The sequence below is a fragment of the Lissotriton helveticus genome, chromosome 7 (assembly GCF_964261635.1).
Source record: "Lissotriton helveticus chromosome 7, aLisHel1.1, whole genome shotgun sequence".
Lineage (NCBI taxonomy): Eukaryota > Metazoa > Chordata > Amphibia > Caudata > Salamandridae > Lissotriton > Lissotriton helveticus.
The window spans coordinates 840,174,203-840,197,129 of NC_136068.1; the positions used below are offsets into that span (position 1 = coordinate 840,174,203).

Sequence of the window (22,927 nt, forward strand, 5' to 3'; positions counted from 1 at the left end):
ACTTATCTGTGCAGAACCGAACATGCGCAAAACATGCCTCCTAGGTTGCGGGCGCTGCGGTTAGTAGATGACGCTGTGCTCCCCTTTACACAGTGCAGACTCCTGGAATGATAGTACTGGAGCCTGCGATATGCCTAGTGTCATTTATCCTTGCTGATGCTCCTCCCTGGGTCCTCTCTCCCCCCCTTTCTAAATCTCTCTTTCCTGACCTTTCCTCTACTCTCTCTTTCCACTATCCCTGTAGTTCTGTTGCCTCCCTCTAGGCTTCTGGTTGTATGTTGGGCCGCTGAGGTCCGGTAGTTTTATTGGTTCCGTTCTATGGTCTGCGCCCGGTTCCATGCATGGTGCTATTTAGGCATGGTGACAGCTAGCGCTATTTTCAGACGCGGCCGGCCCGACTGGGTTGTAGGCAGAACGCTGGGTGTAAGATTGATGAGATCACAGGCTATGCAAGCACAGTATGTTATTGAATTTCCTTTCCTGTCGCGGCCGGCCCCTTTGTGGGTTGTAGGCTTACCGCTGTGTACATGACACCTTTTCTTTCTGCGTACTCCCTCTTTGGGGGTGAAATAAAAACAGACGTTGATATAAAAAAAATTATACACATATCTTAGCCATGGAATCATCATTGCCCCTTCCAGTTTCAACGTATCCGCAAGGATTTTTCTATTTAAATTGGCCTCATCTTTTGAACACAGCCTGTGCCATAAAAACACAGGTTCAACCCTGATCAGGTCGGAGATAAATGGAAGCCCTAACTCTGCGTGACAAACGCTTGCAGAGGAACCTTTCGGTAAACATAAGATGTATCTTAAAAATTAGTTTTCCACTCTCTGGATCGGGAGTAAATCAGCAAACCCCACACCCCGCTGCCATAGAGTGCCACTGCAACGCACTTAGCTTTATATAATTTTAAAAGCTCTATGGGGGTCTTTTCCCTAATTTCCTACCAAACGTAATTAAAGCAGATGTAGTGCGTAATAAAACCAACCTTTTAGCTGAAACTGCTTGAGCCCAGGTGTCGTTATGGGCAAAGAGAATGCCCAAGTAGGAGAACTTCTTTGCAACCCCAATTTTCTGCCCTGCCACAAACATATCCTTATGCTTCTTGATGCCAGTACCACAGCGCATAATGAAAGTTTTGGACGAGTTTACTCTTAAATCTAGATCTTCTATACTAATATTATAAAGAGAGAGCCCAAACCTTTGAGGCGGGTAATCTCAGGAACCACAGCACCAATCACAACACCCAATACAGCATTGGAAAGGGCAGTTGAAGCAGAAGGACATAGGCTATACAGATGCCCACCATATACATTTGAAAGATAAAAGAACCTTACCAGCAAAGTAGTCCCTTTTGGGCGTGGGCATGGGCGTGGCGCGTCATGACGACAAAAAAAAAGCGTTCCTTAAACGTGTGTGTTGTGCTGGGGGCGTGAACAAGGCCAATGGGCGCTGCAATTGCAATTGCGCGGCAGCAAGGTGTGTGGCCAATGGGCGCGACAACCGGCAACAATCGCGCGGCACATCCCCCCCCCCCCCCCCAAAAAAAACCGTGCCTTGAGGGAGTGTGGAAAACAAACGTGTGCGTAAGGCTGGGGGCGTGGCCAAGGCCAATGGGTGCGGCAATTGCGCTGGAGCAAGGGGCGTGGCCAATGGGCGCCGCAATTGCCGGGGCTTAGGCTGGGGCAGACGCGACTGATTGTGCCTGCGGGGACAATAGCTGCACAGTATCCTGCGCGCTGTCAGCCAGTCAACTCTCTGCATAAAGGACCGTGCCTGCAGGGACACTAACTGCAGCGTCTCCTGCGCGCTGTCACACACTCAACTCTCTGCATAAACAAATTGACACCAGGCGCACAACATCAACCAGGGCTGGAGCCGGGCTCAGGCGGCGGATGACGCGACTAAGCGCGCCTGCTGGGACACTAACCTTTGAACTGACTGCACTTTCCCACACGTGCAGCGTCTCCAGCGCGCGCTTTCACCCACTCAACTCTCTGCATCAACGACTTTACACCACAAGCACAACATCAAACAAAACTGGAGCCGGGCCTCAAGCGGGGGATGACGCTATTCAGCGAGCCTGCGGGGATACGAAATTTACAACTGAATGCACTTTCACACACGCTTACCTACGGAAGTGGAGTACATACACACTAGAGACATCTGCTAATACTTCTTACTCCGAGGTACACACAGTATCTGCACACACATGCCTAACTATTGGGACACTTCATGCTAAAAATGTTCTCTACCGCGAGATTTTAAAATAAATTTCCCTTGCCTATTACACACATTCTATTTCATACCCGAACAACGTCGGGACAGGCTGCTAGTCTTTCATAAAGAGGGAGAAACTATCCAGAAAACGCTGAAGACCTATTTGGGTATGAGACATCAGTACCGCGTCGTCCGCGTACAGGAGGGCTGGAATAGGACGCCCCGCTACCATCGGAAAATCCTGGTTATCCTTAAGAAGAGCCTCCCCAAGTCCATTTATATACAAGTTAAAAAGGAACGGGGCCAAGAGACAACCCTGTCTGACCCCGCTCTTAATTGGAAAGGCTTCTGAACATTCTCCCCTCACACCATAGCGGACGCGGGCCTTGGCCTCGCAATAAAAGCGTTAAATTAAATAAATAATGTTAGGTTCAACCCCCATGACTTCTAAAATTGACCACAATTTATTATGGACCACACAGTCAAAAGCGGCTGTGAGGTCCATGAATGCTAAAAACAAGTTACCTTTCTTAGCCTTTGTGTATTTCCCCACCAATAGAGAAAGGTTTATACCCTGCTCAGTAGTCCCCAGCCCGAAAGCCATATTGCAGGTCTGACAGAACAGAGTTCTCCTCAGCCCAGTCCTGAAGACGCTCAAGAAGAACTCTGCCTACCACCTTTGTTATTGCATCCAATAAGGAGATGGGTCTGTAGCATCCCGGATCGTGCCTATCACCCTTTTTAAAAATAGACACAATAGTAGAGACTACCCAGGTAGGCAAAAAACTAGTGCTCCAACTAGCATTAAGCACCTGTGCCAGGAGGGGCCCCCACAGCTGGGATTAGTGAAAAAGAGACAATACGGTCCAGGAATCCCAACACTGGATATGAAACCCAAATCAGTTTTACTTGGAGGAAAATTGGCTCAAGGCTCTTGACCTCTCCAGCCTCTAAAGAACAAAGATAAACAGAAGTTTGTGAGCGTTTTATTCCTCCTTCCCAATATTTTCATTCGTTCCCATCAATGGGCAAATTTTCATTAATTGTTAGAGATGCCACAGTACCAATTGATTTTTGTAAACAAAGTTATTTTTATTAGTGTTATCACACCATTTCATCAATTTTTGCTCAATTCTCATTTGTCCAATAAGCAGTTAGATCTTACAACAAAGGACAGAACAGCCGACACGTGTTTCGCCCTGTTTGGCTGGTCAAGCCAGGGCTTTCTCAAGGCTGTTGGTTTAAGAAAGAAAAGCAAATATACGTTTTTAATCGGCCGGGTAAAGGCCGGACATTTCAAAACAAAAGGGGAAATAGGTGAAAAGTAAGCCCACATACCAAGGCTTGTGCTTTTAAAAGCAGTTAAGAAAAAAAATTCAGCTTTCTAATATTCAGTGCAATATTGTGAAGATTGTGAGGTTTAGAGCCTGAGCTGAGTGTTAGAACCATAGAAACAGAGTGAAATAATTTAAAAAGTCTCTTATGGAAACTGCAGGATGAAATATAACCTAAAAAGAAGGTTCATGCAGTGCATATTAAAGCAAGACGAAAAATAGAGAAAGGGAAACGATAGCATGATGGGTGTTTATTTTAAAAATATCAGCGGGAACCCCGTCTGGGCCAGGAGCTTTGCCACCTTGACTAGCTTGAAGGGCCCGCTCCACCTCCTCTAGGGTAAACTCTAGTTCCTTGTTCTGCAAGGAACATTTCATACCAGAAGTATCCTGATGGAGATTATCGTCCGTGAGGGGACTACCCTCTCCTCTGTATGCCTGGGAAAAGTGATTAATCCACTGATCCTCAGGTATGGTTATCTCGTTAGTTGGGCCCACCTCACTGGTTAAGAAAGGGGCTCTAATTGCCCTCCAGAATGCTGCACTATCTTTAGTTGCTGAGGCCTCATGTAGGGCCTCCCAAGCGTCCTTCATTGTGGTCTTTCTAGCCTTTTATGCATGTCTGTATGCCTCTCTGGCTAGCCTTAGTGCAGAAACATTTCTAGGAGTTTTCTGCAATTCTTTCTTAAGCCGGGAAAGTGCTTGAGTGCATTTCAATTCGAACCATCCACGTTGAGAATCATTATTCTTCTTACGTCTAATTAGGGATTCGCTTATAATGGTGGTTATACCAATAAAGGAAGCTAAAATCTTTTCAGGGGCAGCTTCTTCACTCAAACAGAGGTCTATATCAGTTTTACAATCCTTTATCACTATATTGGTAAGTTTTTCTTGGTCAACGGCTGCCCATCGAAGGGTACTTCCAATAGTTATAGTTTCCAGCAATTGATCGTTGTTGCTATGTGGTCTAGGTCTCTTACAAGAGGGCAATATAAGTGAAAAACAAAGTGGGAAATGGACACTAAGAGGATTTCCAGAGACATAAAAAGAGCAGAGAGTTCAAGTTCAAGTTCTAGAATTTGTATAGCGCACTACTCACCCAGAGGGTCTCAAGGCGCTTTTAGGGCGGGAGGTGAGTTACTTATCGAATATCCAGGTTTTTAGTTGTTTTCTGAAGGAGAGGTGGTTCTGAGTGAGGCGGAGGTGGGTGGGGAGAGAATTCCAGGTCTTTGCCGCTAAGTAGGAGAAGGATCTTCCACCCATGGTGGATCTGTGGATGCGCGGAATTGCGGCGAGGGCTTGATTGGACAATCATAGGTGTAGAAGGATAGACGCGTGTTGAGGCATTCGGGTTCTAGGTCGTAGAGGGCTTTGTGTGCGTGGGTGAGAAGACGGAACGTTATTCTCTTGTTGACAGGGAGCCAGTGGAGGTCTTTCAGGTGGTTGGAAATGTGAGCTTGCCGAGGGATGTCTAAAATGAGTCTGGCTGAGGCGTTTTGTATGCGTTGGAGTTTTTTCTGAAGTTTGGCTGTGGTTCCGGCGTAAAGGGTGTTGCCGTAATCCAGTCGGCTTGTGACCAGTGCGTGGGTGACTGTTTTTCTTGTTTCGGTGGGGATCCAACGGAAGATTTTTTTGAGCATTCGTAAGATGTTGAAGCAGGATGATGATACGGCGTTGACTTGTCTGGTCATCGAGAGGGAGGAGTCAAGGATGAAGCCAAGGTTACGTGCGTGGTCCTTAGGTGTGGGTGCCGTTCCGAGGGCCGGTGGCCACCAGGAGTCGTCCCAGGCAGAGGGGGATGATCCTAAGATGAGGACTTCTGTTTTGTCCGAGTTTAGTTTTAGACGACTGTTCTTCATCCACTCGGCTACTTCTTTCATTCCTTTGTGTAAGTTGGTTTTGGCGGTGTTTGGGTCTTTGGTGAGGGAGAGGATCAGCTGGGTGTCGTCCGCGTAGGAGATGATGTTGAGGTTATGCTGGCGCGCGATGGATGCGAGGGGGCTCATGTATACGTTGAAGAGGGTGGGGCTGAGAGATGATCCTTGTGGTATGCCGCAGATGACTTCGGTGGCCTCTGATTTGAAAGGGGGGAGGCGGACTCTCTGGGTTCTTCCGGAGAGGAACGATATGATCCAGTCCAATGCCTTTCCTTGTACTCCGATGTTGCTGAGGCGTTGTATGAGGGTGCTATGACAGACTGTGTCAAAGGCTGCGGAGAGGTCAAGTAAGATGAGAGCAACTGTTTCTCCGTTGTCCAATAGTGTTCGGATGTCATCTGTTACTGCGATGAGGGCTGTTTCGGTGCTGTGTTTGGCTCAGAATCCTGATTGAGAGGAGTCGAGGGATTTGTTGTATTCGAGGAAAGTGGCGAGCTGACTGTTGACGGCTTTTTCGATGACTTTGGCGGGGAATGGGAGGAGCGAGATGGGGCGGTAGTTCTTAAGTTCATTTGGGTCAGCCGTGGGTTTCTTCAGAAGGGCGCTGAGTTCGGCGTGTTTCCAGATTTCCGGGAAGGTGGCGGAGTTGAGGGAGCAGTTGATGACATCTCGGAGATGGGGTTCGATGATGGAATCTGCTTTGTTGAAGATGTGGTGGGGACAAGGGTCGGTTGGCGATCCTGAGTGGATGGAGTTCATCAGGCGGATGGTGTCTTCAGTGGTGATTGGGTTCCAGGCGCAAAGGTTATTGGAGGGTGTTGTTGGTTCGGAGGTGGGTGGAGTGAGCTGGTCTTCGGATTGGTTTTGAAAGCTGTTGTGTATTTCGGCGATTTTGTTGTGGCAAAATGAAGATAAAGAGTCGCAGAGATCTTGGGAGGGGGTGATGTCGTTATTGCCTGCGGAGGGGTTAGTGAATTCTTTGACGATGTTGAATAGTTCCTTGCTGTTTTGGGCATTGTTGTCAAGTCGATCCTTGAATGCTGATTTCTTGGTGGATCGGATGAGTTGGTGGTGCTTGCGGGTGGCGTTCTTGAAGGAGGCCAGGTTGTCAGAGGTAGGGTTTTTTCTCCAGGTTTTCTCGAGGGTACGACAGAGCTTCTTGGATTTCTTAAGGTCATCGTTGAACCAGGGGGCTTTTTTGCTACCTTGCTTGATTTGATGATTTTTCCAGGGGGCCAGTTCGTTGGCGCTGTGGGTGATCCATTGAGTGAGGTCGGTGGCAGCTTGGTTTGAGTCCGATGAATTGGCAGGGGGGTTTTGTTGAAGCGACGAGAAAAGCTGGTCGGAGGTGATTTTATTCCAGTTTCTTCGGGGAATTGGTTGTGGGGTGTTGTGGGTCTTGGTCTTTTTGTAGGTGAAGTGGACGCAGCTGTGGTCAGTCCAATGGAGGGCTGTGGTGTGATCGAAGGAGATGTGTTTGCTGGAGGTGAAGATAGCGTCAAGCGTGTGTCCGGCAGAGTGGGTGGGGGTGTTAACGAGTTGTTTGAGTCCGAGATTGGCCAGGTTGTCCAGGAGGGTGGTGGTGGTGTTGTCGTTTTTCTTGTCCAGGTGGAAGTTGAGGTCTCCTAGTAGAATGTAGTCCTTGGAGGTGAGGGCGTGTGGGCTGATGAAGTCAGCGATGTCTTCACTGAATTGTGAGCGGGGTCCTGGGGGTCTGTAGATGAGGGTGCCTCTGAGTGTGGTTTTGGGGTCGGTGTGAATTTGGAAGTGAAGGTGCTCGGCGGTAGCGAGGTTATCGTCCGGACTGGTCGTGATGCGAATGGTGTTCTTATGGACGATGGCGATACCTCCTCCTGTTTGGTTGATGCGATCCTTTCGGATGATTTTGTAGGTCTCCGGGATGGCTATGGAGATGTCAGGGGCTGATGAGGCGTTCATCCATGTTTCTGTGAGGAAGGCGACGTCCGGTGAAGTAGTGTCGAGTAGGTTCCAGAGTTCTATGGAGTGTCTGTGGACTGAGCGGGTGTTGATCAGGATGCACTTTAGGTGGTTATTGTTCGTGTTTTGTTTGGGGTTAGTGATTGTGATCTGGTTCCTGATGCAGTCGAACTTGCAGGAGTGGCAGGTGAAGGATCCATGGGTGTTTCCTGGGGCGGCTTGGAAGCAGTTTGGGAGTCGGCCGGGGTTAAGTGCTGAGAGGGTAGCTGCGTCGTATGTTAGGCGGGTGGAGTGGGTCTTGCGGCGGCGAGGGGGTCTGGCGCTGGGCGCGGTCCGGGCGTAGACGGGCTTACCTTTGGCGCACCTTTGGCGCGCATGGGGCGCGATCGCTGCGCATGATTGCTGCGCGCAAAGGCATCTGTCATGTGTGGATAGTGGAAGGGGAGGGGCGAGGGAGGGTCAGCTGGGAGGCGGGGAGCGGGGTGGAGATCAGGGCAGGGAGGCTCAAACGTCAACAAACAAAATGGCTGCAAGCCAATAATAAAACCGGACTGGGGCACGATAGGCAAATGCACGAGGCTAATGGCAGTGGCGTCGGCACAATCAGGCAAATTAAATCAGCAGGCAGCAATCTTAACAGTTGGACTAGCGCACCCTGGCAATAAGCGCTGCTATCAGGTCTATCTTAGCGAAAAGCAAATAGTTATGCAGGTTATTAAATAAAGTCCGATAATTATGCAGGCAATCTATTTATATTAAATAAGTTCTGCAGGCTCAAGCAGTGCAGTGCGAGATCGCTACTGTACCAGGGCAGGTGAAGGCGTGGATCAGCTTGTGGAGCGACCGCTTCTGCTGGGAGCAGGACGGTCACAGCGCAACTACGGCGGAGCTTGGTGATCAGTATCAGTGGGAGGGAGGGTCAGCTGGGAGGCGGGGAGCGGGGTGGAGATCAGGGCAGGGAGGCTCAAACGACAACAAACAAAATGGCTGCAAGCCAATAATAAAACCGGACTGGGGCACGATAGGCAAATGCACGAGGCTAATGGCAGTGGCGTCGGCACAATCAGGCAAATTAAATCAGCAGGCAGCAATCTTAACAGTTGGACTAGCGCACCCTGGCAATAAGCGCTGCTATCAGGTCTATCTTAGCGAAAAGCAAATAGTTATGCAGGTTATTAAATAAGGTCCGATAATTATGCAGGCAATCTATTTATATTAAATAAGTTCTGCAGGCTCAAGCAGTGCAGTGCGAGATAGCTACTGTACCAGGGCAGGTGAAGGCGTGGATCAGCTTGTGGAGCGACCGCTTCTGCTGGGAGCAGGACGGTCATGTCGGAGAGGGTCAGGACGGAGAGTGCATGCGTGGTTGCTTGATATAAGTACATAATCAATTGTAGAGCAAAGTCCCCTCCCGTTAAATGTCCCTGGTAAAAGAGCAGGAGATGGGCATAACTCATTCACAAAACCTAAATTGTTACTAAAAATAAGTTCATTAAGCAACTCCCCTAGGACAGTATGCCTAAAATGTGACAAACCTACCCCATCTTCTCTTAAGGCTCCACATATATTATCCCCGGCATTGGGACATAGCGTGCAATTAAAATCCCCTGCCACAATTATCATGATTTCTTCTGACTTTCCTCTGTTGGCTAATTTCAGTGAGTGCGAGATGTTTGTTATAACAATACCCACTTTTCCTGCTGGAATATTATTATAAAAGTTTACCAAGGCTATGGAGCGTAATGCATCCACATCCATTTTCATTAGGTGGTAATAATCCTCGCTGGCGAGCAGCGTAACATTCTTTATATCTAGAGTATTCAATATATATGTGCACAGACCACCCGTAGCCCTGCGTTCTATACATCAACTGCTGGAGTATGGTAGGTCCTCTATCCGTTCAGGTGTATCTCTTTCTTAGTCCAAGTTTCTTAAAGACACAAAATCTCAAACTTGATAATAAAATCCCACCATAGTTGATTATTTAATTTAGCATTAATCCCGGCTATGTTCCATGATACAAAATTACAGGAAGGAGGTTTGCCATTATAAGTACAGTTTCTTGTGTTGGTGATCAGATGTTTCATCTCTAATATTTCCGGCTATAATTTTAGGGGGGAAGTTGTCACTATCCCTTGCTGGTGTACCTGCTTCCATCCTGCTTGTGTGTCTGAGGGATGCAGAAGACGTATCATTATCCCTTTCTATCGTGCCTACTCTAGTCCTGGCTACAGGACTGGGAGGCACAAGAAAAACCACAGGGTCCAGTCAATCAATATTTTCTAGGGAGTTCAGTGCGTCAAAGCGATTATAGGTTAATATGGGATATCTAAACTGCCTTATTTCCCTATGAATATCTCTCTCAAACATTGAGGTTTGCCGTTGTGACAAGTTGGGTGGTCTGTAAAAATATCCCAGCGGTAATATGTTTATGACATGTGGGTTTACAGGTCCGTTGAAACCCCTTTCCAGGATTGTGTGTACTAATAGAGGTGACCTAAAGGTTAAAACAACACAGTCCCCCGCAGTGATTTAGGTGAAGGGCCTACCCATCCAATTCTGCAAACCATTTTAAAATCTGAAAAAAGATGGTTATTAAGACCAATCTTGGTGGCCAGAAAGTGGAGAGACTTATTCTTTAGGCTGGACAAGTGCTCAGGATCGATATATGGGCAAGAAGAGACATTAGATAAAACCACTGTATAAGGGGTTGCTTCTGGTGGGAGATTTAAATTCTGTAATGAATTATGAATTAGATCTAAATGCTCTGGGGAGTATTTCCCCTTCTCTGAAGCTCTATTTTTGCTGTTTGTCCTATTAGATTCTCTAATAGATTCTGCTTCCCCCTTTGCACCAGGCCGGTTCCTAGGGGCTGTGGGATGGTGAGCAGTTTCAGAGAGATGTTGACTAGTACATGCTAGATCTTCATTGGAGTTATTATTAATGATCTTGCCATGTGGTTGTTTATTTATTTTGGAGCTCGAGGTTGTTCCAGAGACCAAACCTGCTTCCCTACACGGTGGAAGGCATTCTCTCGTTATGGGGGCCATCCGCCGCTGTAGCTGAATATCGACTGGTCACCAGCTCTTCCACCTTTTCCAATCTAGTTTTAATTATAGTCATCTTTAGCAGAACAGGTTTTAAGAGGGTTGTCATCATAGTCTCGAACTTTCCCCAGAAGTTCCCATCTAATATCCCCTCAGCAATCTTAACAATCCTATTATGTTTTGTAGGTGAATGCAGGCCATTCTCCACATCAATAACTGATTTCCCTCATCTCCTATTTGTGTTCTGAGCTGGTTTACTCTGTTTTTGCGCAATTTTGCCTCTCTTTTTCTTTGGGGGATCTGCGCTGATAGATGCCCTACGATTGGCCATGTCCTCTAGTAATAATTTTTGGCCCACCAGAGGCATCCTCGGGTTCAGAGGGAAGGGGAGAAACAATGTCTGTTACTTGATTATTTACAGCTTGTAGTTAGGTGCCAATCAATATAGGGGATGGCTCATTCCTGGATTCCCTACCTTGGTCCATAAAGACAGGTGTCAGGGAGAGTCTGCTCTGTGAGGGTACGGGCTCTAGATACAATCTTCGTTCCGTTACCTTAATTTCATTTATGAGGACTGATTCTGCCCTCACAAGAAAGGTATCTAAAGTCCCTACAACACCTCGATTTTTACTCTTACTCATATTAGAGAAGAGAAGCCTACCCAGATAAAATACGTGCAACAAGGAAACAAGCAGTGCATATATAGTCTCTGAGTCGAGTTATTGCGGGGGTGGCCCAGCCCAGCCTCTTACTGTCTCTGACGGGCCCACCCTTGGTCCGGGCTGCGTCCCGCGCCATGGTGGGAGAGGCTGCGCTATAAGCGCGTTGGCCACGCCTCCCCCCTCACTCACGGCAGCTTCGGGAAGGAGCAGTGCACTCTGGGGGTTGCAGTCCTCCCCAGAGTGTGTAGAGCAGTGCGAGTGGCGCCAGAGTGGCGGCAAAGCCCCTCGTCCCAGCAGGGGTTCTCTTGAAGGCAGTTGCGGCAATGCAGGCGGCGAATGGACTCAAAGGACAGGCAGCAAAGTTCCTATGAGATTCTACTCTCTGAGGGTATTGATGGGAGGTATAACAGTGAGAGAGGCAGTTTTCGTTAATCCTCAGATTCAATTTTTATTTTTTCCTCATCTAAAATATGGCCAACCTATTTTCATCTATTGTTCCACTTTCCTTGGGTTCTGTGTGCAGATGTGCAAGATTTTGCCATGAGAAGCCCGTGGTGCCTTTACTTACTCTCCACTGATCTTTAAAACTATTGTAGAGGGTTGGGTAGGTCCAAGTGAGGAGTGGGTTGACCTCTCAAACCTAGCATTTAATCAGGGGAGGGTACTTGTAAGTTTCTTACATAAGCAGCAACTCAGTGTGATGTGCTCATGCAGGGCCGGACTTGCCATTCTGCCACTTTTACTGCATTTCCACAGTGGGATTCAGGGTAGTGGGCTGCTTTCTAAGTCAGGTGGGCTGCCAAGACCCAACAATGGCCACATGGCCCTATTCTAGCCACTTTCTCCTTCAGCTTGTGACTGGTTTTACCATTTTTGCCAGGGCTGATCTTGGTTTGCAGTCTTGCCCTTGCTTGCAAAAGAACTGTCTGCTGACAAGAATACTTACCAGGATAGGTTTCCTGGAAACTACGTGAGGTTGGATCCACTGGGCTTAATTTACAGAAGGTGATCGGTAGTGTGCTAAGTCATACTGAATAAAGCGATGCTTTGATGACAAAAGAAGCACATATCATTATGCATCTCTGTATTCTCCAAGCTAAGTCTAAGCTAAGAGGATACGATAAATCAGTTATTCCATTTTTGTTATTTTGATCAAATATGTGTAGGTTTTAGGATTACTTGTAAGATCATGTTTATTTATACATTATTTTGAAAATCCAGTGTGCGGCTAGAAATCCTAGGTTGACCTAAAATATTGTTTTCAGATTGTGAAAGCAAAGTGAAAGAGAGGTACTCGTAAAAGAGACTGGTGATGATGTCATTCATGCCATTTGCCCACACTTGTAACAACGAAGAGTTTCTACACAAAGACTGCTTATTCATAAAATTAATCTTTTTTGAAGAGAAGAACACCTTCTAATTACTACAATCTAAGATTTTGCATCAGTGACTATATCTGACTCCTAGTTATGTATACCATGCCAAGTTTACTGAGGATCAATTGGGTGCCACTGTTTTAAATTAGACCGAAAAAGTTCTGTGAGAAGTAACAAAGTACGATGGCTATTTCTTTTCATGCATAACAAAATTTGGAAAAATAGAATTAAAAAATGTTTTGACAAAAATGTTTATTAAAAAAATTATTAATGATTTTGTGATATTAAACAACAATCAAGAATGCAGATGAAGGATTTTTTTCTAAGACTTCATATAAGCAACCTATGGGTTTAGATGAATATACTCTATTCAAGTGACTCTCGTATTGAAGGTAGATAATGCTTATGCACTAGGGAATAATATGGCTCAGCTTTGTGATATAGTATTGTCTTTATTGGTTTTGAAAGTTCCTCAGTGAAAGTTGTGCTTGTTGGGTAGTGAGTGTTATATAGAATTTTCATTATGGAATGTATGGAACCTCTTTTCTAAGGGCATTTATGTATCTGTCATATTTAAAATGCCATCAATGGGATCCAAACCTGTACCATAATAATGCAACAAAACAATAGGGTCCTTCTGGTCAATTTGATGACCTATTTCTGACAGATTTTAAAGTAGCGCTTGCTCTTCATATTGACTATCACCTTTTTGTGGCCTTGGTACAACTTTTGAACCAATATGTTTTCTCTTGGTGACTCTATAAAATTACAACTAAAGTGGAAATTATACAAGGTGTGCGTAAAGAGTCCAACACACTTCCGGGGAGGTAAATGACTTTTACACTATTCATTTCATTGCCTAGTGCATTGCGATTTCAATGGAAGCCCAAATGAATGTGTATTCTCTGTGTAAAACATATTTTCATATATATTCTGCTTAATAGTACCTTTTTTTAAATTTCAGAGTAAAACTGTCAGAAAAAGCCATGAAGGAAGTTGTTGAGAAGCATGAAAAGGCAAAACAAGAGTTTGGTGGCAAGATTCAAGCCTTGCAGCATCAACTCACAGAACTTGGCAGACAATGGTATGGCGGGCTTCCAGTAGAATAATATTGATAGACTTTAGTGAGCATTTTAAACAAAATCAAATGTGCTTTTCAGTGTATGACACAGCTGTTTATTTAAAATTACATGGGAATATCTGTTAATATCCATAAAGCAACTAGTTAGCTTGACTTGGATGACAGAATTTGTTTGTGGGTTTTGCCTTCTTACAGCTGTTTATAGCTGTGCTTCAGAATGACTCGTGGTATTTACTCTTACTTTTAGGAATGCCACATCTATTTGACCGTATTAAAGTATTTTGTAGAACTTTACTGTAATGTTAGAATGTCATTATTATTATCTGTTTTGATATGTATTTGCTCAGGTTATTTTTGATGGGACCATGTGTAGTCCCTTCGGCATGAGAGATGCTTTGTTTGTGCCCCAGATAGATGCCATAGATCCCAATTCACAAAGAGTTTTCTTTCAGTAGACTTTCTCTTGTTGGATAACTGCTAGAATTCAGCAGTTAATCAGGAGTACTCCAAGAGTAAGTCAGTATTAAAAGACCAGATCTACTGTCTCTCCGATTGCAATATTTAGACATACAAAAATAGACACTATGCTCGGGTGTAGCTATCAATAGTGCAGCAGGTACAGTGGCACTGGGCCCCATGTCATTAAGGATCCACCGAGCAACAAATGGTTGCTATATTTTACTATCCAAGCAGCCGACAATGCGGCTCGTTTTCCCTTGTTGTATCAGGGCCATAGCATCCTTGCTATCCCACTATGATGTGATTTGAATGTGCTTAGATCTCTACTGTATAGCAACGTTCCTAAGGTGCAATAAGGGCTTCATCCCAGTCAGTGCCCTCAATTGGGCCCAAGTCAATCTACCAACTTTGGCTTATCCTTCACTGACAGTCAGACCTGTTACGTAAAAGATTACAGTAAATTATAAAGGCAGCACTATCTAGTAATTCCTCCTCAGAACCTGGCTTCGAGTGTGAAGAGCTCCTCCATATTCTTCCCATTTAGGTTATTGCTGGATAGACCTTTCTGAAGTAGAAATAGAAGACAATTCAGTATTAGCCAAATTGTTGTTTGCCACTTGGTTACCTAATTCAGTCCAGTATTACTACACACATCATGAAGTTTGGATATGCAAAACAAGTCCAATTTCCTACCTCTCTCAAGGATTGCAACAATGCCAAGCACATTGTCTCTCCACAGTGGCGTTTCCTTGTAACTTTACCATTTCAAGCCACTGATTTAGTCCCCAACTTCCACAAACTTTATTACAGTAGCATTTGTCATATCAAAGCTACCAGCATCCGTCATTACAGTTTTATATTTCCCCCTTCAGCCTCTCCAGGGCACCTCAGCCCTGTTGGTCTGCATTAGCAAGGCAGAATCATAAATCTTTTTTTATTCCACGGTGTAAAAGCATGCACACTTGCAAAAATATCAATAAAATGCATACAAGTTAATAAAACATACAAGTAAAATACAAAGAATTATCAGGTTTGGGATATTAATGACCAATAATCAGGATAAAAACAGGCTGAAATTAATAAAAACAAATTAAAACAGAGTTAAGTACTGATTCATTGATGTCCTGAAATTAATCTAAAATTATTGACTTCCAGGGGCGCACTATAGCTTTAAATAACTAGGGGCCAGATGTACGATTCGCAATTTGCGAGTCACTAAATGCCATATACAGCTGTGTGCGATTCCCAATGGGGTCGCAAATTGCATGCCTCATCAATATTCATAAGGCACTTGCAATTTGCGACCCCATTAGGAATGGCAGGTCCTCCCGTGTTTGGTGGCTCGCTGGGCTCAGCAGACCTCCATGTCTGGGACTGCTTTTCAATTAGGCAGGTTTTTTTTAATGCAGCAAATGAGATGCATTTAAAAATAAAAAAATTAAACGTTTTCGTTTAATTTTTTAAAGGTCCCTGGGACCACTGCAGCCCCTAAAAAATATTTTCCCCTGCATTTGCAAAGGGGACCCCTTCCTTTTGCGAGTGCATTACCACCCTCTTGAAGAGGGTGGTAAACTGCGAGTGTTTTGCGACCGCAATTGCGGTCGCAAAACAATCTTACATAGGGTAGCGAGTCGCAATTAGGAAGGGACGCCCTTGGAACGCCCCTTCCTAATTGCGAGTCGCAAATCTATTTAGCAAGTCGCAAATAAATTGCGACTCGCTAAATAGGGTTTGTACCTGGCCCTGTTAGTTTTTGCATGCGCAAACGGGTTGCTAACCCATTTGCGCACGCAAAAATGGGTCGTACATCTAGACCCAGAATCACATGACCACATGTTTCGTCATCTGGTAATGGCAATAAGAAATTATATACTTGAAAGCAAAGCCGTAGATTCCTAAAGTTCAAAAATGGTATGAGGAATTTTTTGGTATACATTTCATAATATGCACAGAAGAAGAGGAAATGTACCATATTTTTTTTTATGCAAGTTAGTACATGGCATTCTCTTGGTGTTGCCGTCCAGCCGGAAAATAAAGTACAAATTTCATAATACCAGCCGGGAAGCTGAACAATAAAAGATTATAAAGAGGACGTTCTCCCACGTAGAAAATCACACCCTCCCGGCACTCCGCTGTTGCTTTGTTGATAATAATTCTTTCAATCAAAGTTTGCCCAATTTGTATTTAATTATGTTACAAATTTGATTTAAATCATCTTGTGTTTATGCAGCACTAATTTTGACTTCACATTGTACTTTGCATACATCTTCACATTGCTTTAGCACAACCCCGGGTGCATTTTGGGCATTGCCCTTCCTCAGGAGGTATATCTGTAATTCTTCAGAAAAAGAACAAGGTGAAACCTGTCCAGCGTGTGAATCCAAGTGAAAGATGATTTAAATGAAATTTGTAACAGAATTAAATACAAATTGGCCAAAACTTTGATTGAAAGAATTATTATTAACAAAGCAACAGCGGAGTGCCGGAGGGTGCGATTCTCCTCGTGGGAGAACGTCCTCTTTACAGTGACCTCTCACACCTCAGGATCAGGGTGTGATACCCACTGGCACCCTAAACATAAGGACAGGGACAACTTCACGCATTAAGCTTATTTATACTTAAAGGAGTGCGATCGCAATCTTCGTTTTTGCAATAAAAGACTATCCCACCTCTTATTAGTGTTCTGCAGGTCGTTGGTAGAGAGATCCCCGGGATTAAGATATAAATAATGCTTAACACTTGATTTTTGTCTTTCAGCCCTGATCCTCTTTTCTTTGGCTTGTTCTAGCAGCGAGACTTGCTTTCTAACAGAGGCTGCCTGCGGCATTCTATCTAAAAACACATCAGCCAATCCAATGGCTTCCGGAGATTTTTTGACGCACGCTAGCCGGGGGATCACAAGACCCTTATCGCAAGCCAAGCAGGCTAAAACTTTCTCTCTAGTTAATTTTGCTTCTTCTGAGCTCCACATAGAAAGCCACAAGAGGATTGGACGGCTACTGATAAAGTCGCTCAGAAAGTCTAAGCCTAGTTCATTGTGGCAAATGATGCTGGAGGTTGACGCGCGGGCTAACAGTACTCTCTAACAGGCCCCATGTTCATGCCCTATAAGTTGCTATATGGACGCATTGTGCCGAAAGTATTTGCAAGAAGGGTGTTGAAACCTCTCTCCCTTGGGTGACGGGAGACAGCAGTGAGCCAACAGCCCTGGAAAACTTGGTCCTTCTTTGTGCAATATGTGCAGACCATATTACAGACGACCTGAAAGTGACCCCAGGTAAGAGAAGGAGCTGGTAATTAATAGCACTTTCTTACCTACTGTAATAGTTAAGGGTTGCATGCGCTTTAGGCCACAAGTCATTTTAAAAGACCTAGTAAAATTAGTTGATAGATGGGCCATGAAAATGACAAAGGAGTGCACTAGATGAAGCATTGCTTTGTGGGTGAGGGCAATTAACCCTGCGCTATTCACATACAATAATGCTGGTAGGGGCAACATTCACCATGGCCACGTCTGGAGTGCACTTACTAAGCTCCTTACTAAGATCATTTATGTAAAGAATAAAATGATGTGGGGCTAAAACACACCCCTAGCGAACCCCTGACCAATACTAAATTCATCAGTGACTTCTCCGTTCCCAAACCTGACTCGGGCCTTAGTGTCAGTATGCAAGGAGACCAACAAGTGAACTAGGGATGTATCCATTTGCCGATTAATGAGAGATTGCCACAACTTAGCCCGATTAACACAGTCAAAGGCCATTGTCTAATCCATAAAGGTTAGACACAGTGCAGACTGCTTGGCCACCTTATATTTCCCGAGGATCAGGTTTAAGTTGAGGCATTGATCGATTGTCCCTATACTACTGCAGAATCCATATTGACACAGGTCTCTGCCTAAAATTTTGGCTGGTATATCTAACAGGGAAAACAGGCAGTAACATTTAGGCTCCGTCCTGTTGCCCTTTTTAAAGATCGGTACTATGATTGAGGAAGCCCTGGAGCCGGGTGATCAATGAACTGTTCAGGCTGTTACAAATGTTTGTCAACAGAGGGGCTCAAAAATCCATGTTACACTTAATAATGTCAATTGGGACCAGTGGCAGCTGGTGCATAGGGGCGAATGGGGCACTGCCTCACTAGCCTCGGGAGTCGGGACGAGGATCGGGGAGGAAGACAAGAGAGACACGTACCACACGCAATGCAGCAGCGTCAAATCAATGAAGTGCTCATGGCCCGTGTGTCACAAATTAAATTCTGTCTGACTCCGACTGCTCTGCTCTCGTCAAGGGATTGACGATGACGAGGTCACAGGAGGTCAGAGACCTTCTGCGCATGTGCTGGCCCGGGGCCAGGAATATTGCTCACCCTGGAAGTACAAATGCGGAAACAGTGATGTCACCACGAAGGGAGTGGCGCAAGAAAGGGGAAAATGCCTGTCCCCAAATAGGCGCCCATCCTGCGCCCCAGGCGTCCCCAGCAGCTCGCCACTGAAACCAACGGCAAGGGGCAGGGCAGTGGGTGGCAAGAACCAGACACTCCCCTTGCCCCACTCCCAGGCCTCCTGATTGGACAATGGGAGACGGGAGCCTGTGCACTGCGCAGGACGGACACCGGCCCTGGCCACAGCCAGAGCACCACATGCAGAACACTCTTGCCCTCCAGCCACAACAAGTCACAGGCCTGGATGTGCCTCCCGAGCAGAGATTGATGTCACCACTTGGCAAATGGATCGCGCAAAACAAACAGTGCGGTGGGTGGCGCCCATGAACACCCACAAATTCAGTGCAGGCTGTGTTGAAAAACAATCGACTCAGAAGCTAGGAAAGTACGAGCAGAGCGACGCCAGGTAGGCACAAAACCAAATAATCCATGCCCTGCCTGGATTGGCTCCACACTTCAATCAACGCGCTCCCCATGGCAACACACATGGCATGCCTGCATGGGGGAAACCACAGCCCCAATGCCAAGCATGCCCTCCTCTCCAATCAAACTACGATCTTCATGATTCTCTTCCTCTGCGCCACCACATTCTCGCGCTAGCCAGGCTTCAACCAGAGCCTTGAGAGGAGGTGCGAAAGTGAAAAACCGACTGTGGCGATGAGCGACTGCAGTGCAGAAGTCCCCAGAGTAGCGTGCGTGTACAGTATCTTCACAAATTCCCGAATGTGGCTTGAGTGGCCCAATCCATAGATTTGTGCGCGTGCGAATCCGAGCCCCGGCTGCCAAAAGGAGGCACCAGGCATTGCCTCCGCTTGGCAGAAGCCAGCCAAACACTCCCGAGCCCCCTCCCCCTCCCAACACTGGGCTGCCAACTGGGAACTCCACTCCACACCACCCTCAAACGTCACCAGCTGCCTCTGATTGGATCATCATCCTGCCCGGGTCCTTTCCCTCCTGCACTCTCCTGGATGGTAACCTTCCCTACCTGTACAGAAATGCCTCCCCGGGCCATAGCAGCAAACTGACCGAACTGGCGCCAGAATAAATTTTTTGAAAGAGTGCCACCAAGTCCTCCCCATTTATGTGACAACTAACTGCTGATCTACCTTGATCTAGGGAACACATACAAGAGACAGCCTTCCAGAATGACTTGCTATGCTTTGTGCAGGCAGTGTCACTTAAAAGGGACCACTGCTGGTAGATTACTTCTTTCCTCCGTCTATTTATAGTTAATGTACAAGCTTTGCACTGAATGGCCACTAAGCCTCGATCACAGTCCCTTCGAAAGAGTCGGTTTGCCCATGAACAACTTTAATCACACCATTGAGGGCACCCAGACTGTGGAATGATCACTAGCGTAACGAAAAGTGAGGGTGCCTCCCTGCATGGTACTTAGAGGGGCCCCCCCGGGCTCAATCAGGAGCTCTCCGGCCACAGTGCAGTGCCGAGGGGGCCCCTTGGAGCAAGAGGCCCCCTCGCACCGGGTGGGCTGCGTGGACCTGTGTTACGCCCCTAAGTCTGATACGTTTAGAGAGAGATAGTCTTATCCTCTCACAGAGAGCAACGAAGGAGATTACAATTGCCTCACCAGTATCATTCTCTCGTAGGCACTCCAAAACCATCAGCAGGTTTGCAGCTATTAACACATTGAGAAACTTAGATGGATCTGGCAGCTTCCAGCATATCCTGAGGTTGTGAATAGATGCAGTTAAGTTTCCTAGAACTGGCATCTCTTGGTAAGTCTCCCTATACGGTGCCTTCAGTGTTATTTTGATTGGATTGTTATCCTCATAGTCAGTTGGAACAGTTGCACCATCCAGCAACATTTCCTTCAAGTTATGAGAAGGATATAGTCTATAATTGAGCAAGCATTCCCACCTCTAAAGGTTGACAGACTCTGAGTGTGTTTACCTGCCTCCTCCATGACTTAATACAGATTGGCAGATGCAATTAAAGTCACAATTCATTCTCCGTTCATTGGGTTGATTGGCAGCATCAAATCAAATTTCAAAGCTTTATTCGACTTTTAGTCATAAAAGCAAACTCCTACCCATGATACAATAAATACTAAAGATAAAACTAATTCATTAAAAATACATATTAAACAATAGAAGTTGAATGCTGATAAATTTTAAAAAATGTATACATACATTTTAAAATTTCAATGAGTAAAATTTAAAAGAAACAGGCAAATTTAGACAGGCAGTTCATAATTCATATTAACCAATAGGCTTTAAAGTGCGTGACCTTATTACCCAAGCCCAGGCCAAGAATTTTGCTGTACCTATTACTAATGGTGTTGAGCAATCAGATGTTAAGATTCTTAGGGCTTGTGAACAACAGCGAGTACCCATATTTTTGCAAACTGGTTTTAGCCACTTTCGACGCGGAATAGCATACAAGGGGCAGGAAAAAAACAGGTGCGCAATGTCCTCTGATTGGTTTTTGCAATTGGCGCAATAAGCGTCCTGCAGAGGGGACCAGTGTTGTATAAAAGCATTCACTGGGAGTGTTCCCACACGAAATTGAAAGTATAATTTTCTGTCAAATGGACGTTCAATTACATCCCAATATTTTTCATAAAATGGAAGTTGTTTAATGTCCAAAAAACGTGATGACAGGGTGGATTGCAAACCTTTACGATACAATGATACATATACCGACTCCCAATATATATCCTTGAATTGTTTTTTCGAAGGGAATGCGGCAACATCCTTAATTAGCCCACAAAAGGTCAAGGCCCAACTTCACCAATGTACCCCGAAGTTCCTTTAACCATGTAATGCAATGGAAACGATCAGTATTCACAACATCAAAAAGAGCTGATACATAATGACTTAACTCTGGGGTTACCATTAGACGCCTCCAATACAACAAAGGACGTAGGCGGGCAATGTCTTCAATATTTTTCCTGCCTAGGTCCATCTTTAGTGGGATTATAGGGGTACTTTGTGGGGCCCTAACAAGCCCTCGCAGAAATCTATTTTCTGCCCGCCCCAAATCTCCTAAATTTGAAAAACCCCAGAGCTCAGACCCATATAAGCATGCACTCAATACTTTCATACTATAAAGTTCGAGTGCACAATTTATAGGTCTTGTCAAAGATGTGTTATGTTTAATGGTGACCGCGCCTGCTAGCTGACTAAATTTTAAGGACGCCATATTAATATGTGATTTCCATTTCATGTCATGTTGTAGGATAATTCCTAGATAAGAAAAGGCATCTACTTTTTCCAATGGTTCGCCCTTGTATTTTATCATCCCCTTGAAAGCTGATTGGGAACTCAGGCACATGAATTTAGTTTTGCTGGTGTTTAGTTCCAGACCCCGGCTATCACAAAAATCCTCAAAGACGTCAACCACTTTCTGCAATCCACTAGGTGTATGCGATAGTAAAAGCGTATCGTCCGCGAACATTAGTACGGGGACGTGTGCTCCTGCTATGATTGGAGCGTCATTAGGGGTTTTATTTAAATAGTCCACAATTCCATTTATATATATTGAAAAAAGCGTGGGGGCCAGGACACACCCTTGCCTCACCCCTCGTTCCACTGGGAAAGGGACCGTCACTTCCCCCTGTTTACCCCACCTTATTTTTGCAAAGTTATTTTCTTGGAGGCGCACCAGCAAGGTTAGGAGTTCACGGCTTATCCCCACATCAGGGTTTCCCAAAGTTTTTCTCTCGGGACCAGATCAAATGCGGCTTTTAAGTCCACAAAGACTACATACAATGTGCCATTTCGCAGCGTGACATTTCTCCAATAAATGGCTAGAAAATAAAAAACTTGGTCAACACTACTAGTCAAAGGGCGAAATCCAGCTTGATATGGCGACAATATATTTTGATCTTCAATCCACTGCTGTAGTTTATTCTGGACTAATCTACCCATTATTTTCTGCGCAGTGTCAATTAAACTAATGGGTCTATAATTTTTTGCCTGGGTTTTATCGCCCTTTTTAAATATAGGGATGATTTCAGCCCCTTTCCACGAGGCTGGGACTTCTCCACCCATAGCTATTGCATTTGCTAACCATGTAAAATATGTGGACCAAGAACTCCGGTCCGATAAAAAAACATCTGCTGGAATGCCATCCATGCCCGGCGCTTTTCCCCCTGACACGCAATCCAATGCCAAGCTAACATCTTTTTCAGTAAATATTTGATCATTGAAAAAGACAGTTTGGGGGGGGAGATATGGATGCATATATCGGACATCTGGCATACTGGGGTTGGAAAAAATCATTCCAATCGTCTTTTGACACATGGTTTTGTGGTTGGGCAGCTGCCCCACCCCTATTCCATTTAACTAAGGCCCAAAACTGCTTGGAGTCTTTGTTGGTACAGGCCTGTTTTAGCTCACTCCAGCTCTCTTCATCCCAACGCCTCTTTGATTGCTTTTGCGTCAGCCTATAAACATCTCTTGCCCTTTTAACAGCTATTGGGTTTCCTATTTTCAATTCTGTACTTAAATTTTGCCTTGCCAATC

The 22,927-nt window shown here is 45.3% G+C and overlaps 1 protein-coding gene across 3 annotated transcripts in view; it reads left to right on the top strand.

Moving 5' to 3' along the window:
* The window catches only part of RUFY1 (RUN and FYVE domain containing 1), a 594,809-nt gene that overhangs the window by 420,325 nt on the left and 151,557 nt on the right, over positions 1-22,927 (top strand). For all 3 annotated transcript variants that reach the window (XM_078653337.1, XM_078653336.1, XM_078653338.1), the window contains one exon: positions 13,422-13,541. In XM_078653337.1, the coding sequence (XP_078509463.1) occupies positions 13,422-13,541 (120 nt within the window). The remainder of the gene's footprint in view (positions 1-13,421; positions 13,542-22,927) is intronic.